This window comes from Meriones unguiculatus, assembly GCF_030254825.1.
Source record: "Meriones unguiculatus strain TT.TT164.6M chromosome X unlocalized genomic scaffold, Bangor_MerUng_6.1 ChrX_unordered_Scaffold_31, whole genome shotgun sequence".
In the NCBI taxonomy this organism is placed as follows: Eukaryota; Metazoa; Chordata; class Mammalia; order Rodentia; family Muridae; genus Meriones; species Meriones unguiculatus.
Genome location: NW_026843707.1, coordinates 4,648,269 through 4,667,082, shown reverse-complemented (window position 1 = coordinate 4,667,082; position 18,814 = coordinate 4,648,269). Strand labels below are relative to the sequence as shown.

The 18,814-nt window shown below is 35.3% G+C and overlaps 1 protein-coding gene across 7 annotated transcripts in view; it reads left to right on the top strand.

The window, feature by feature from the left end:
- The window catches only part of Dmd (dystrophin), a 2,365,055-nt gene that overhangs the window by 719,647 nt on the left and 1,626,594 nt on the right, over nt 1-18,814 (top strand). For all 7 annotated transcript variants that reach the window (XM_060376797.1, XM_060376795.1, XM_060376794.1 and 4 more), the window contains exon 17: nt 7,339-7,514. In XM_060376797.1, coding sequence (XP_060232780.1) covers nt 7,339-7,514 — 176 coding nt within the window. The remainder of the gene's footprint in view (nt 1-7,338; nt 7,515-18,814) is intronic.

Genomic DNA, 18,814 nt, shown 5'->3' with positions numbered 1-18,814 from the left:
TATGCACTGAAATTTCATTGATTCAGGCTAAGTTAAAGCTTGCAATGTTCCATTATTGTTCTGTGTAGTAACCTTCTAGACGCTAATGTCTGTAATATATTTCTTTTTGCTTGAAATTCTGAATAAATCTATGGATTAATAAAGCAATCTCTACTTATCTCTTCTACATTAATGTCTAATGCAGAAATATGATAAAAATAAAATACTCCTTTACATGAATGAGACTGACTTTTGTTACTAATATATTTCAATTACCATGAATATATATTTAAAATACTTGCCATTTATAGTATTTATTTGTCACCTACTGAAAATAAATGAAATGACATTTTAAATAAATGTTTTCTAGCTATATCCTTCATAATTACTAGCTATAGAATATTTTATCATTTCCGTCTCTGATGGTATGTAGTAGAAGGTCAGGTGAATCAGAGATTTAAATGCCATTGCTTTTGAAGTTTTGCAGGTGTGCTAATCCAATTGCTAAGAATGTATATTTAATATGAATACAAAATTCACTTTGTGTCTTTTCTTTTTGATGTATTTTTATACTAAAGGCAAACTGAAGTGAAGAAAAAATACATAAAATCAAAGAGATTTATGTATAATTATGTATAATATATGTATAAATTTATGTATAATTTCACAGAATGAGCCCTCTTAATTATTATGCATTATTTTATTTCAAAGTCAAAAAAGATTTCTTTTATGATGTCTTTTGAATATTTGACTATAATTTTTCTCATAATTCCAATATCAGTTCGTATTCAAGAAAGTTTTTAACTTTATTATTGATGACAAAACAGAAGAGCCATTAATATTAAAAATAAATTTAGTCACCTAACTACTGTTGTTTTTTTGCTCTTGGTTCCCCTTACATACGATGGTTGCCCAATATATATTTGGGGTGGGGACACAGAATATTAGAACCCAATCATGGCACCAAAATAAATTTGAATATTAAGATACTGATCAAGGAAAATCAGGTTTGTAATATGCCAAATAAATGTCTTTGACTACTGTATATTCAGTGCATGTATTATTTTGCATAGATATATTTTTTCACCTAACATTCATATTACTTCACAAACGTTATTGTGATCATTACAATGATGGCCACAATACAAAATTTTTGAAGAGGATGATTCCATTTTATCTATTTCAAAATCAACTTTAGAAGATACATTTTCAAATAAGTTTTGAACTTATTTGAAACTGTATATCTACTGAATGATAAATAATCTTAGATTGCTTTAATTGAATTTGGTGTCTGAAGCCAGAAAATCTTGGTTTTGACAAATAAACCTTACTAAACGTCAATTTGAACAACTATCAGACATTTCAAACCTTCAAAATGAAGTTTAATAGGGTCATGATTATTTTTAAATCTTTAAAGTTGATGTTTAGAAACAATACACAAGTTACACTGTGTTGGTTAGGAGTTCAAAGGAAAATCCAACTGGAAAAGTCAGAATTAGCTAATCGTATTTAGGAGTTAAGAAATTTTTGATGAATTGGAAGTTTTGCTGTCATACTAAGGAAGGAGTTTTCCTCCTCTGAGAGAAAAACTCATATGTACGCATGACATTTGTTTAAATGGCTTCCATAATCTCTCCCCTGTCAATGTTGTGATGATTCTAATGAATAATTAAGCATTTACAATATGTTACTAAAATCCATGGGAGAAATTAGTGGTCTGTTTAGACTGAGTAGGTTTGGAGAGTAATTATTTTTTTTTATTTTATTTACATAATGAATTGTGGCCTATTTTTTATCAAAGTCAGTGTGTGACTTATTTCTTATTTCTTCCTCTCAATAAAAAAGAAATAGTATTGTCCATCATGGTGTTATATAAAAGATTGTATAGAGCCATCTGTGTATATATTTTTATTCTCTTAAATTGAAAATAGATCCTTATTTCATACAATACATTCAAAAAGCAGTTTTCTTTTTATTATTATTATTATTTACATTTTATTAACTCTGTATCACAGCTGTATCCCGCTCACTTATTCCCTCCCAACAACCACCCCCCATCTCTTCCCTGCCCCTTTCCAAGTCCACTGATTGGGGAGGACCTCCTCCCCCTTCATCTGACTCTGTTTTATCAGGTATATTCAGGGCTGGCTGCAAAGTCCTCCTCTGTGGCCTGGCCGGACTGCTTCTCCCTTGGGGGGTGGGGAGGTCAAAGAGCCTGCCATTGAGTTCCTGTCAGAGATAGTCCCTGTTCCCCTTACTATGGGAAAACAATTGGTTATTCAGCTACCACGAGCTTCATCAAAGTAAAGGTTTTGGTTATATCCATACATGGTCCCTGGTTGGAGAAACAATTTCAGGAAAAACCCCTGTGCCCAGGTATATTTGGTCCTTGTGGGGCTCCTTTCCTTTCCCTGTCATACTAACTCATCTTCTGCCAAAGGTTTGGTTATGAGTCTTAGTATCTGTTTTGAAACGCTTTCTTCTCTCCACTCCTCAGAGCAACCCACCAGGTTCCGCTCCTCCCCAGATTCTCTTCTCGGCGATTTTCTCTTTAGAAAAGATCAGGCCTCCAAAAGAAAACAACAAACACGACAATGGACAATATAATAACCTAGGTTGCCCTGACTCTGTATATTTTTAAACATAACTTCGCTGTTAATCATGTTGTCATAATCATGTTTTTTAACCCTGTGTGGACAAGTCTATTTAATTTCATAATAAGAATGAATAAGAAGTTATTAACACGATAAAGATTAACTTTGCCATCAAATAGTTAATACTAAAATATTTCATGTATCATAATGTTAAAAAACATTTGACAAGATCCAACACCCATTCATGTTTAAAGTACTGGAGAGATCAGGGATACAAGGCACATATCTAAACATAGTAAATGCAATATACAGCAAGCCTATAGTGGATATCAAAGTAAATGGACAGAAACTTAAAACAATCCCAGTGAAATCAAGGACAAGGCAAGGATGCCCACTCTCTCCATAACTCTTCAACATAATTCTTGAAGTCCTTGCCAGAGCAATAGGACAATTGAAGGACATCAAGGGAGTAGAAACTAGAAAGGAAGAATTCAAAGTATCACTATTTGCAGATGATATGATAGTACAATTACATGACGCCAAAAATTCTACCAAGGAACTCCTACAGCTGATAAACACCTTCAGCAAAATGGCTGGATACAAAATTAACTCAAAAAAATCAGTAGCCCTGGGCTGAGAAAGAAATTAGGGAAACAACACTATTCACAATAGCCAAAAAAGACATAAAATACTTTGGTGTGACCCTAAACAAGCAAGTCAAAGAGTTGTATGAAAAAAATTTCAAGTTTCTGAAGAAAGAATTAGAAGAAGATATAGAAGATGGAAAGATCTCCCATGCTCATGGCTTGGCAGGATTACCATAGTAAAAATGGCCATCTTACCAAAAGCAATCTACAGATTCAATGCAATGCCCATCAAATTACCAACACAATTCTTTACAGACCTGGAAAGAAAAATTCTCAATTTCATATGGAATAACAAGAAACCCAAAATTGTTTAAAAAAAATCCTCTACAATAAAAGATCATCTGCAGGTATCTTCATCCCTGACCTAAAGCTGTAGTAGTATAGAGCAACAGTAATAAACACTGCATGGTACTGGCATAGAAACAGAATGATGGATCAATGGAAGCAAATAGAAGACCCAGAAATAACCCACACAATTATGGACACCTGACTTTTGACAAAGATGCCAAAACCATATAATGGAAAAAAGATACAATCTTCAACAAATGGTGCTGGTCTAACTGGATGTCTACATGTAGAAAAATGAAAATAGATCCATACATATCACCGTGCACAAAACTAAAGTCCAAGTGGATCAAAGACCTGAATATAAAACCAAACACACTAAACCTATTAGAAGAAAAAGTGGGGAAAATCCTTGAACTAATTGGCACAGGAGACATCTTCCTGAACAGAACTCCAACAACACAGGCTCTAAGAGCAACAATCAATAAATGGGACCTCATGGATCTCAAAAGCTTCTGTAAAGCAAAGGAAACTGTCATCAGAAGAAAACGACTACCTACAGATTGGGAAAGGATCTTCACCAACCCTATATCTGACAGAGGGCTAATATCCAGTATATATAAAGAACTAAAGAAGTTAAAAAGCAACAAACTAACTAACCCAATTAAAGAATGGGAAACAGAACTAAACAGAGAATTCTCGATAGAGGAATATCGAATGGGAGAAAAACACTTAAAGAAATGCTCAGCGTCATTAATCATCAAGGGAATGAAAATCAAAATGACCCTGAGATTTCACCTTTCACCCATCAGAATGGCTAAGATCAACAACTCGAGACAACACATGCTGGAGAGGTTGTGGAGAAAGGGGAACCCTCCTCCACTGCTGGTGGGAATGTAAACTTGTACAACCACTCTGGAAAGCAATCTGGCACTTTCTCAGACAATTAGGAATAGCTCTCCCTCAAGATCCAGCCATACCATTTCTAGGCATATATCCAAAAGAGGCTCAAGTACACAATAAGGACATTTGCTCAACCATGTTTGTAGCAGCTTTATTTGGAATAGACAGAAGCTGGAAACAACCAAGATGCCCCTCAACTGAGGAATGGATACAGAAATTATGGTACATCTACAAAGTAGAATACTATTCAGCAATAAAAATCAAGGAAATCATATAATTTGCAGGTGGGAACTGGAAAAGATCATGCTGAGTGAGCTATCCCAGAAGCAGAAAGACACACATGGTATATACTCATTCATAAAACATACAATATAGGATAAATCTACTAAATTATACACCTAAAGAAACTAATCAAGAGGGAGAACTGTGGTTACAATGCTCAATCCCCATCCAGAAAGGAAAGAGGATGGACATCCGAAGAAGGTGACAAGTTAGGAGCCTGCCACAGAGGGCCTCTGAAAGGCTCTGCCCTGCAGTCTATCAAAGCAGATGCTGAGAATCATGGCCAAACTTTGAGGAGATTGCAAGAGAATCTTATGAAACAAGTGGGAGTTAATAAGACTTGGAGGGGACAGGAGCTTCACAAGGAGAGCAACGTATCAAAAAAAAAAAAAATCTGGGCACATGGGTCTTCCCTGCGACTGATAGTCCAATTAAGTAGCATGCATGGAGATAACCCAGAACTCCTGCACAGATGTAGCCCATGACAGTTCAGTCTCCTAGTGGGTTCTACAGTAATGGGGACAGGGACTGTCTCTGACATGAACTGACTGGCCTGCTCTTTGATCACCTCCCTCTGAAGAGGGAGTAGCCTTACCAGGCGACACAGGAAGACAGTGCAGCCACTCCTGATGAGACCTAACAGACTAGGATCAGAAGGAATGAAAAGAAAACCTCCCCTAACAGTGGACTTGGGGAGGGGCATGCATGGAGAAGGAGGAGGAAAGGAGGTATTGGGACTGGAGGAGGGAGGGAACTACTGGGGGGATACAAAGAAAGTAAAGTGTAATTAAAAAAATTAAAATTAAAAAAAGAAATGTGTTGTATTTTCATATTGACTACAATCAGAGAAATATAGATACTATTCAAAGGAAAATATTCTCTTATAGAAGATTTTTTATGTAAAATAATCTTTCTTTAGGAGTTAAAAATGTCACAATAAAAGGGTCTTGGAATCCCAAAAAAATTATATTTTTCTTTCAGAATAAAGGCAAACTTGAATTGTTCATTTAATGTTCTTTTTGTGTTAAGCATAATTACTTTTGAGTTTATACTTAAGCAATTTTAAAACTGTTGCCTTTTGCTTTTATCTTGATATAACCTGTCATTGGAGTATGTAATTAAAGTTCATAGCACAGTGATTGATTCTGAATAATGAATTTCTAAAGGGTTTAGAGAAGATAAAAGATAACTTGCGTTTGGCTCATATAAGAGTTCAGTATCTCTTCAAATTTGTTCGATGATTTTGTTGTGGTGGTGATTGTATGCTTCCTTATTTTGCATAAAAAAGCTAACAAAATGGAATTATGCAACATTTCCAAAGTTGTTTGTCCAAAGGCTCATGTTTTATATGTGTATAATTGAACCAATTTTTACAGATCTAAACTAGTTGTAGAATTTCATTCTTTTGTGCCCAAATAAGAAGATGAAAAAAATATCCTCACTTTTCCCAAAATTTTTCCAGTGGAATGAATAAATCATCACTTAGAGAGGCATGGTACACTAAACTCTTCTCATGTTTCTCAGGAGTTGAGGAAGATCCATAAAATATTTCTTGGCTGCAGGAAAAAAATCAGCTTTTATGTTAAGAGCCACGAGGAAATTTATGCAGGCTTCCTTTGGCCTTGATGGAAATAAATTCTCCAAATAAGTTGGTTACAATATTTCTGTAAAACATCTTGAAACGTCAGAGTTTACTTATGGTAATAAAGCGATCACTGAACACTGTGCAAAAAATAAATAGAAAATTAAAATTGAAAGAATAAGTCATTTAGTACAACTTGTTTGTCTGCTAGTATCTTGTACACAGAAATGACAACTATCTTATTGTACAACATAAATTAGGCCAAATTTGTGAAATATGTCTGTCAAAAATAGTCTGATCAGAAGATGAATATAATTCTAAAACAAAAGTCTATAATGATAAATTCAGAAAATAATGCAGATGAATATATTCAGTAACTTATACAAAGATTACTTAAACCTACAAGTTTGAATAACATGAAACTCAAACATATTTATGGGTCAATAAGTACTTTATATTAACCTTTTACTGAAAATATAAAGGATGCCTTTTTTATTAAATCACATTTTTTCTGAATTTTAATTGATTATCTTTTTAAATGTGCACCAAACAAACTAATCAGTATGAAATAAAAATTGCATTTTTAAACTACATTTAATATAATTATTTTTACAGGTTTGTCTTTATTCACATAGTTATTTTTTTTAAATCTGAAAAGTTTGGAAATCTGTTGACATGCATTTACAATGTGTATAGTGTTAGAAACTGTGCTCAAATACTTTCATAACATTTATCCTAATGTGAACACTTTATTAACATCTGTTGATGATAGGGTGGAATACTAATTTTTTTTTCTTGCTTTCTTTACTTCCTGAAGCTTTTCCAGCACTTGAGAGTCACTGGATAAATCTGATTTTGAGATTACTTAACTTTACTGTTTCGGTTAGCATAACTTTTGTCATATAAAATAATTCAATTTTCAGGTTTAATATGGTATTGGTTTGATCTGAAGGTCGATCTACTAACAAGCTGGAACAGTTTCTCATTATTTTCCCTCACTACTCCAAGCAGTCTTTACCAAAGTCATTCAAGCAGTGTCTGACCTCTGTTTCAATGTTTCTCACAGATTTCACAGGCTGTCACCACCCCTCAGTCATCACTAACACAGACAACTGTAATGGAAACAGTAACTATGGTGACCACAAGGGAAGAAATCCTGGTAAAACATGCTCAAGAGGAACTTCCACCACCACCTCCTCAAAAGAAGATGCAGATTACTGTGGATTCTGAAATTTGGAAAAGGTGAGAACATCTTACTCATGACTTGGTAAACAAATCATATTTATCTGTAAGTAGGAAAACACAATTACATGAGAATCGTATTTTATGCTTGAATCATTTTTCACAAAGCTTTAGGATTTTGTGCTGTCAATTAAATAGTGAAAAAAGGAGGCATTGTAAATTTTCACTAAGAACCCATTATGTCAATACCTGGAGGTTTAGTGGAAATGCTATTTCTGAATTGAAAGTAGAACCACATGTAATGAACAACGGTGGCAGATTTTAATCCTGAAAGTGTCCAGTTTTGTTCTGTTTTATTCTTACCTCATAGATGGTCTGTTTATTCAGCCATGAGCTTTACATTAAATGTCTTTCTTCTTATATTTGTGAGAATATGTCTCAGTATGCATATCCAAAATCAGAAGTAATAACAAAACAGATTTCCTGTTCTTTGATATTTATAGAGTCTTATGTTGAAAGTATTACAATTTTTAACTGAAGTTTTGTGAATACTCTTAACTAAAGATTGTATATGGTAGGTATTATGTAAATCATGGATATATTAAAATCATGGGAATCAAATTTTATGAAGGCAGAACTAGTATGAAAATCATAAAATGGTACAGTTTCTATCCCAAAGCCATTATTGTCATTTTAAATTTAAGAAAGTACATTGCAATATGCCTTATATTTCTAAGTAGCATATGCTCAAGAATGTATAGAACACTTGACATTAGAATTTGCATATACCAGGGTATAGCAGTAAGGACGAATACAAACCTAAAAATAGTATGTCAGATGCTCTTCGAAACAGAAAAGGAACAGCTAGAAAAGTTATTTGAATACATTACTTGATACATTTTTAGTGTTCTTTTTTAATTTTTTTCTTCATAATTTATTCATTATATATCCCTATTGAAGCCCCCTTCCTCAACTGCCACAGTGCCACCCTTCCCTCCCTCCCTCTTCCCCTAATCCCTCTCCTCTAGTCCACAGAAAGGGGGAGCTGTCCAATATTGCCATCTGCCCACAGCTTGTAAGGCCTCCTCAGGACTGCTTGGTGCCCTTTCCTTTTTGGCCTGGCAAAGCTGCATCACAGTTGAGTTCACGATTGTGGCAGTTACCTGCTCCCCTCACTCAGAGATCCACATGGAGACTTAGCTAACAATTGGCCACATCTGAGCAGGGGGTCTAGGTGCTCTCTAAGCATGGCCCTCCCTTGGTGCATCAGTCTATGCAGGACACCTTGAGCTCAGATCTTTTAGGTTTTTGTTTGTTTGTTTGTTTGTTTGTTTGTTTTGGCCTCTTGGTGGTGTTCCTGTCCCCTCTATTTCCCTCTAATCCACCCCTTTCTTCTTCCATGAGACTCCCTGTGCTCTGCCCAAAGTTTGGTCCTGAGTCACAGCATCCTCTTTGATCCCCTATTTGGTGGGATCATTTCAGAGGACCCCCTATACTAGGCTCCAATCCTATTTCCTCTTTTCCACCACTTCTAATGTCTATACTGTTTTCCATTCTGAATGAGATTTAAGCATCCTCCCTAGGGTCCTCCTTACTGTTTAGATTCTTTAAGTCTCTAGATGGCTGTTCTATAATATCCGCTTATTAGTGAATGTATACCATGCCTGTTTTCCTGTTTCTGGGTTAACTTGTTCAGGATGGTTTCTTCTAGTTTCATCCATTTGCCTGCAAATTTCATGATTTCCTTATTTTTAATAGATGAATGTTATTTTATTGTATAAATGTACCACAATATCTGTATCCATTCTTCCGTTGAGGGACATCTAGGTTGTTTTCATATTCTGGCTATTACAAATAAAGCTGCTATGAACATAGTTAAGCAAATTTCCTTTTTGAATGATGGGCCACCCTTTAGGTATATGCCCAAATGTGATATAGCAGGATGTTGAGGCAGTGCTTTTTCCAATGTTCTGAGAAAGGGACAGATTTATTTCCAAAGTGGTTGTACAAGTTTGCACTCCCACCAATAATCAAGGAGGGTTCCCCATTCTCCACATCCTCCTTACTTTTGTAGTCACTTGAGTTTTGATTTTAGCCATTCTCAAGGTTGTAAGATGGAATCTCACATTGTCTTAAACCCCTGACTACTAAGGATACTGAGCATTTCTTCAAGTGTTTCTCTGCTATTCTACGTCCCTCAGTTGAGAATTCTCTGCTTAGCACTGTACCCCAATTTTAATTGGATTATTTGGTTTGTTGATGTCTAATTAATAGAGTTCTTTATATATTTTGGATAATAGTCCTTTATCAGATGTATGGTTGGTGAAGACCTTTCCTGAGTCTGTAGGCTGTCATATGTAAATAATAAAGAATTTATATATATATATATATATATATATATATAAATATTTAAATATTTATATTTATAAATATTTATATATATATATTCTTTATTATTTACACTTTATTCACTTTGTATCCCCCTGTGGTATTTTTGCATCAATGTTCATAAGGGAGAATGGACTGAAATTCTATTTTTTGTTGGGTCTTTGTGAGATTTAGGTATCAAGGTGACTGTAGCTTCATAGAATGAATTTGGTAATCTTCCTTTTGTTTCTATTTTGTGGAACAGTTTTGATGTTAGCACTTTTTGAAGGTTTGGTAGAGTTCTGCACTGAAACAATGTGACACTGGGGATTTTTTGAACAGAAGAGGTTTTATGACAGCTTTTGTATCCTGAGGCAATATAGGATTATTTAATTTATTTAATTGGTCTTGATTCAGCTTTCGTAAGTGGAATAGATCATTAAAATTGTCCATTTCTTTTACATTTTCAAATGTATTTAATATCGGTGTATTTAATTATTTTTGAATTTTTATTAAATGGTTTATTCACTTAATCACACTAAAATCTGTACACCTAAGGGAGCTAATCAAGAGGAGGACCCTGGGTAAGATGCTCAATCTTCATTCAGAAAGGCAAATGAGATGGACATTGGAAGAGGGAGCAAACAAGGAACAGGACAGGAGCCTATCACAGAGGGCCTCTGAAAGACTTCAGCCAACAGGGTATCAAAACATATGCTGAGATTCATAGCCAAAGGTTCAGCAGAGTGTAGGGAATCTTATGAAAGCAGGGGGAGATAAAAAGACCTTGAAGGAGAGGAACAGAACTAGAAGATTTGAACACAGGGGTCTCCCCAGAGACCCATACTCCAACCAAGTACCAGGCATGGAGATAACCTAGAACACCTGCACAGATGTAATCCATGGCAGTTTAGTGTCTAAGTGGGTTACATAGTAATGGGAATAGGGACTGCCTCCGACACAATCTGATAGGCCTGCTCTTTGATCACCACCCCCTGAGGGGGAAGCAGTCTACCAGGCCACAAAAGATGACAATGCAGCCACTCCGGATGTGATCTGATAGACTAAGATCAGAAGGAAGGAGAGGAGGACCTCCCCTATCAGTGGACTTGGGGAGGGGAATGCATGAAGAAGGGGGAGGGAGGGTGGGATTGGGAGGGTAGAAGGGAGGGGCTTATGGGGGGATACAAAGTGAATAAAGTGTAAAAATAATAATAATAATAAAAAGAGAAAAAAAAAAACAGACCTTGAAGGAACAGGAGCTCCACAAGTGGAGCAACAGTACTGGTGTTTTAAGTAAGACCTAATGATTGTTTGTATTTCCTCAGTGTCTGTTGTTATGATTTTGTTGATTTGGATAGTTTCTCTCTGACTTTTATTTAGTTTGGCTAAGGGATTGTCTATCTTGTTAATTTCTTCAAAGAACCAGCTCTTAGATTCTTTGGATTATTTTCTTTCTTTCCAGTTCATTTCTTTCAGCCCTGAGTTTGATTATTTATCACCATCTACTCCTATTGGGTGTGTCTGCTTCTTTATTTTTTCCTAGGGCTTTCAAGTGAGGCTTTAATTTGTTTGTATGAGATGTTTTGAATTTTTTTATGAAGGCACTGATTGCTATGAACTTTCCTTGTGGCACTGCTTTCATGTGTCCCATAAGTTTGAGTATGCTGTTCCTTCATTTTCCTTGAATCCTAGGAGATCTATAATTCCTTATTTCTTCCCTGACCCAGCTGTCATTGAGAAGAGAGTTGTTCAATTTCCATGTGTATGTAGGCTTCTGGCTATTTCTGTTGTTGTTGGGGTCCAGCTTTAGTCCATGGTGTTCTGATTGGATACAAGATATTATTTAAATATTCTTGTATCTGTTGAGGCTTGCTTTGTGATCACCTGTATGGTCTATTTTGGAGATGGTTCCATGAGGTGCTGAGAAGAAGGTAAATTCTTTTTTGTTTGGGTGAAAATTTCTGTAGATGTCTGTTAGGTCCATTTGATTCATGACATCTGTAGTGTCATTGTTTCTGTTTTGTTTACCTGTCATTTGTGGAGACTGGGATTCTGAAGTCTCCCACTATTAATGTGTAGGAAATCTATATTTGGTTTAAATTTTATTAATGTTTCTTTTACAAATGTGGGTGCCCTTGTATTTGGGGAATAGATGTCAGGTGCACATATTTTAGTATATTTATCCTATCTTATAGGAGTATATAAGTGAGTATATACCATGAATGTCTTTCTGCTCCTGCGATACCTCACTCAGGATGATCTTTTCTAGATCCCAACATTTGTTTGCAAATTTTGTGATTTCCTTTTTAATTGCTGAGTAGTATTTCATTGTGTAAAAGTACCACAATTTCTGTATCCATTCTTCCATTGAGGGACATCTGAGTTGTTTCCAGGTTCTGGCTATTACAAACAAACCTACTACAAACATGGTTGATCAAATGTCCTTTTTGTGTACTTAAGCATCTTTGGATATATGCCTAGGAGTGGTATAGCTGAGTCTTGAGAAAGCACTATTTCTAATTGTCTGAGAAAGCGCCAGAATGTTTTCCAAAGTGTTTGTACAAGTTTACATTCCCACCAGCAATGGAGGAGGTTTCCCCTTTCTCCACAACCTCTCCAGCATGTGTTGTCACTTGAGTTTTTAACCTTTGCCATTTTGACAGGTGTAAAGTGAAATCTCAGGGTCATTTTGATTTGCATCTCTCTGATGGCTAGGGACGTTGAGCATGTCTTTAGGTGTTTCTCTGCAATTCTATTTTCCTCTACAGAGAATTCTCTGTTTAACTCCATACCACATTTTTTAATTGGATTGCTTGGTTTGTTGCTTTTTAATTTCTTTAGTTCTTTATATATTCTGGATATCAGCCCTCTGTCAGATATAGGGTTGGTGAATATCCTTTCCCAGTCTGTAGGCTGTCATTTTGTTCCGACGACAGTGTATTTTGCTTTAAGGAAGCTTTTCAGTTTCATGAGGTCCCATCTATCAATTGTTGCTCTAAGAGTGTGTGCTGTTGATGTTCTGTTCAGGAAGTTGTCTCCTGTGCCAATGAGTACAAGAGTATTCCCCACTTTTTCTTCTAAGCGGTTTAGTGTGTCTGGTTTTATGTTGAGGTCTTTGATCCACTTGGACTTCAGTTTTGTGCAGGGTGATAAATATGGATCTATTTTCTTTTTTCTGCATGTAGACCAGCATCCAGTTGGACCAGAACCATTTGTTGTAGATGCTGTCTTTTTTCCTTTGAATGGTTTTGGCTTCTTTGTCAACAATAAAGTATTTATAAGTGTTTGGTTTTATTTCTCGGTCTTCTATTCAGTTCCATTGATCCTCCTTTTTGTTTCTACACCAATACCATGCCATTTTTTTTCTTTTCTTTTCTTTTTTTTTTTTTTTTTGAACTATTGATCTGTAGTACAGCTTGAGATCAGGGATGGACATACCTTCAGATGATCTGTTGTTGTACAGGATCGTTTTGGAAATTGTGGCTTTTTTTTTGTTTGTTTGTTTGTTTCTCCGTATGAAGTTGAGAATTTTTCTTTCAAGGTCTGTAAAGAATTGTATTGGTATTTTGTTCAGAATTGCATTTAATCTGTATATTGGTTTTGGCAGGATTTCACTATGTTAATCCTACCAATCCATGATCACAGAGATCTTTCCAACTTCTTATATCTTCTTCAATTTCTTTCTTCAGAGACTTGAAGATTTTTTTCAAACAGGTCTTTCACTTGCTTGGTTAAAGTCATCCCAAGGTACTTTATGTTGTTGGTGGCTATTGTGAAGGGTGTCTTTTCCCTGATATCTTTCTTTCTTTCTTGGCCCTTTTGTCTTGGGTATACAGGAAGGCTTCTGTTTTTTTTGTTGTTGTTGTTTCGTTTTTGTTTTTTTTTGTTGTTGTTGTTGTTGTTGTTGTTTGGTTGGTTGGTTGGTTGTTGTTTTTTTTTTTTTTTTTTTTTGGTTTAATTTTTGTATCCAGCCACCTTGCTGAAAGTGAATATCAGCTGAAGAAGTTCTCTGGTTGAATTTTGGGGGTCAGTCAGATATACTATCATATCATCTTCTAATAGTGAAACTTTTACTTATTCCTTTCTGATTTGTATCCCCTTGATCTCCTATACTTGTCTTATTGCTCTAGCTAGGATTTCATGTACTATGTTGAAGAGATATGTAGAGAGTGGGCAGCCTTGCCTTGTCCCTGATATCAGTGGGATTGATTTAAGTTTGAATTCCACTTTTTGAGACAAGTTCATGTTTTATTTTATTTTATTCATTTTTTAATTTTTGTTGCATTGTTCACCACTCCATAGACTATTGAAAAGTAAGCTTCCAGGGATCTTCTTATCTTTACTTCAGCACATTAGAAGCTGATATTATAGATGTACCCTACTATGCCTGCCTTTGTTGTGTGCCCTGTGGATTTGAACTCTAGTCCCCTTTGCTTTCATGTCAAGGGTTTTATGCAAGGAGTCATCTCTACAGCCCTGATATTATATTCCCTGATATTATATTTCAAATGGTTATAATAATCAGAAGAATAATACTTCATGGCTTACAAATACATAAATTTCAAATTAAAGGATCTTGGTTTATAAAACCATTTATTCAATAAAACCCATTTATTCAAACATTTATCATCTATGACTCCTTTCATATGACAAAGGGAGGCTTAAAATATAACTCTATGACCTCTCAAACACCTAGCTGTAAAAAAATTATAATGGCATAAATAAATCATTGTTTCTTCATTTGCATTCAAATTTTCCTAATATCATAAGCAGTAATTCACAGTAAAAAGTTGTCTATAGGCTGGTAGTGGCAGCGCATGCCAGTAAGATTTACTGAAGGATGCAGAGGCAGAATGATCAGTTCAAGACCAAACTGAGCTACACATTTTGGGGCTGGAGAGATGGCTAAGTGGTTAAGAGCATGTTTTGTCCTTCCAGAGGTCGTGAGTTCAATTCCCAGCAAACTTATGGTGACTCACAAACATTTATATTGTGATTATGCTCTCTTCTGTCATGTAGGTGTACATGGAAACAGAATATTCATACATAAAATAAATAAATCTTTTAAAAATTTCATATGACAAAGGGAGGCTTAAAATATAACTCTATGACCTCTTAAACACCTAGCTGTAAAAAAATTATAATGGCATAAATAAATCATTGTTTCTTCATTTGCATTCAAATTTTCCTAATATCATAAGCAGTAATTCACAGTAAAAAGTTGTCTATAGGCTGGTAGTGGCAGCGCATGCCAGTAAGATTTACTGAAGGATGCAGAGGCAGAATGATCAGTTCAAGACCAAACTGAGCTACACATTTTGGGGCTGGAGATGCTTATACATGCTATACAAAAATCAGCAAAGTGAGTTGATCAGTGACAATCTGTTTTCAAAGGGGACTAGATGTCTATTGAAGATGCTTAGTAGGATCATGACTTATGGGTATGGGTTTTCCAATCTTTGTAATGTTTTCCCGAAACATGCTATACAAAAATCAGCAAAGTGAGTTGATCAGTGACAATCTGTTTTCAAAGATCTATTTTCAGCAACTCTTTTTTTGACATTGTATTAGATTTGATACTATATTTTGATTCTTTTGTTTCAGAGGAGAATGTGTAGTGGTATAGTAATTCGTCATCAAAATTCTGTTTTGATCATATGGTCCCTGTAGTTATTGTAATTCAGTAGAGTTAGAAAATAAATTGGGAACATACAGATGATTTAAATAAAACAGCACTTATTACGAATTTTATTATATGCATCGAACAAGACTATATGCTTTAACTGAATAACATTAATTCTTCTTGATCGCTTTCCAAGATAAGTATAGTTATTATTAGTATTATACATAATGACAGATTGCGTAGTGAAATTTCTCCTTAGCAGGTCAAAAACTAAGGTGATAATATGCCATGCTTTTCCTAAAGCTGTCTAATTATACTTCTTTTCCGAACATAATTATTAGCACTAGCATGCAGTCTCCACGTATCTTTCCTTGAATAGCATAATTATATAGGCAGACTGTAGAGGACTCTAAAGTTGATAGTTTAAATTGAACAAAGTTCAAAGAAGATGCATTTTTGAAGCAATAAATTCAATAATTGGTAATTGTTTACCTGATAGAATGTGATTAAGTGCATTTTACGAGATTATGACTGAAATTTTTATGTTAGCCAGTGTCATTCTCTCATTCCATATTTGAAACAATTGCATTTCATTGTGAACTTTGTACTTGTGTTCTGTTAATTCTCCTTCTTTAAAAAAATGTCCTTGTTCATTATCTATGACTAACTGTAGTTCATCCCATGAAACATTTCACATGATGTGTTTTCTTTTTTGCCTAATTCCTATGAGCGTGTCTCATAAACTAAATCCCTCTGCCTTTGTGACTTATTTGAGTTGTCCTTTCTCATGGATGTGTGATTTTCTGAATGAATGACCACAAAACCATGTTGCTCCATGTATGGCCTATTCGCTCAAATACATATTTAGAAAAATTAATGCTGATATGGTGATATTTCTACATCTGAATACAGCCAGTGCCTCAATTTCCATTTTTATTGACCACAATTACATTGCACACATATTTTCATTGTAATGTATAGCCTGTATGTCCAAATGAATAATATATATTGGAAGCAAGATTATCAAGTTTTGAAAATTGCCTAATTTAATTACTTAGGAATGATTTCAGAAAACAAAACAAAACAAAACAAAACACTTAAGACCCATTCATCAGATTCAGTATTCTTTTACATTATCATGCACAGTGAAGATGAAGAAGCACTGAGTCTGGTGCATATGAAGTAATAAATTTTTAGTAAATGCTAGAGGATTTTGTTATTTTTTTGTGGACTGAATGTGGTTTGTGGTAATGGTGGTACTAGTATTTAGAGGGAAAAGAGGTGATAGTGTTGGAGTTGTTGATGGAGACTGTTAATGTATAAAATTTTGGGAATGAACTCATAATAAGTATCTCAAATGCAATGAATGTGTAATTGCCTTAATTTCTTTTTTTAATTTTTGTTTCTTGCAGTTTATTCACTTTATATCCCTGCTATACCCCTTTCCTCATCTTCTCTCAATTCAAATCTCCCTCCTTCTTCTCCCCCTATGCTCCTCCCCTAGTCCACTGATAAATGAAGCCCTCTTCCCCTTTTATCTGACCCTAGTCTATCAGGTCTCCTCAGGACTGACTGCATTGTCTTCCTCTGTGGCCTGGCAAGGCTGCACCCCCCAGGGGGAGGTGATCAGAGAGACTGCCACTGAGTTCATCTCAGAGACAGCCTCTGATCCCCTTACTAAGAATCCTACCTGGAAATTGAGCTGTATATGGGCTATATCTGAGCAGGGGCTCTAGGACCTCTCCATGTATGGTTCTTGGTTAGAGTATTGGTCTCTGCAAAGTCCCCTGGGCCCAGAATTTTTGGATCTGTTGGTCTCTTTTTGGAGCTCCTCTCCCCTCCAGGTTTTTCTATCTCTTCCTTCCATAAGATTCTCTGCCTTCTGCCCATAGTTTGGCTCTGAGTATCAACATTGTCTTTTATACTCTACTGTGTAGTTGTTGTTTTTTTCAGAGGCCTGCTGTGGTAGGTGTCTGTCCTGTCCCCTGTGTTCTCCCACTTCCAGTACTTATCCTGTTTGCACTTCGAAGTATGCTCAACTGTACAAGGGCATTTCCTTAACTATGTTCTTAGCAGTTTTATTTGTAATAGCCAGGTCTAGAAACAACCTAGATGTCCCTCAATGGAGGTATGGATACAGAAATTGTGGTACATTTCCACAATGGAATATTACCCAACTATTAAAAATGAGGAAATAATGATATCTGCAGGCAAAATGGATGGAACTAGAAAAGATCATCCTATGTGAGGTAACCTAGAAGCAGAAAGACACACATGGTATATACTCACCATATAATATAGTATAAACATACTAAAAGATATAGTCCTAAAGAAGTAAAACAACAAGAGGACACTAGGGAAGATGATTAACCATAGTACTCTTTTTTTTTTCTTTTTAAAATTATTATTATTCTTTTAACTTTTATTAGTTACATTTTATTCACTTTGTATCACCCCCATGAACCCCACCCTCCTCCCCTCCTAATCCCACCTTCCCTCCCCTTTTTCACGCATGCCCCTCCCCAAGTCCACTGATAGGGGAGGTCCCTCTCCTTTCTTCTTATCTTAGTCTATCAAATCTCATCAGTAGTGGCTGCAATGTCGTCTTCTGTGGCCTGGTAAGGCTGCTCTCCCCTCTAAGAAAATGAAAGACTATCTAAAGAATTCCGTAGCTTTGAAAGGGAAAGTGTACCGTCCAGTGATCCATATCTTTCCATAAGGACATTATTAGTTTTTCCTTTCGGGTTTTGCCATTTTCAATAATGTCCAATTTACTCAAATGTCTTAGTAGTGTCAACCTAGGCATGTGACATTTCACTTTCATAGATTCATTACTATGAAAGCATTTCATCTACCTATATGACATAAGAGAATAGTCCTGTTAATTATTGTTACAGTGATATATTTGGTATTGAATTGTGTTTTGTAGGGACTTTCAGTTTATGAAAGCTGAAAACAGTCTGGAGGCATCTGTGGACTAGAAACATTTTTTCTTCAATCGTCTGCATCAGACCTTTTTAATATTAGTTTTTTTTTTTTAATTTGTTTGCCTTATGACTAATTCCTCTGTTACAGCTAGTCCCAGCATTTAGAGTATAGGGAATTTCTTTCGTTTTGAATTTTGAGTTAAACATTATATGAGGAGAAAATGTGAAAGTAACTTCTTGCAATCATATAACATGTTAGAAGTACAAATTCAGATGGGATTTTAAGTGATTAAGATTTGATATTAAATTTAGGTAGGAGGATTACTTTAAAGAACTTTTTATTTAGGAGATAATGAAATACTTTGACTAAGTCTTACCCTTTTAGGAGAAGCAATATTTCAGCATAAGTCTGAATCTTTTTAGTGTAATAGCTTGCTTAG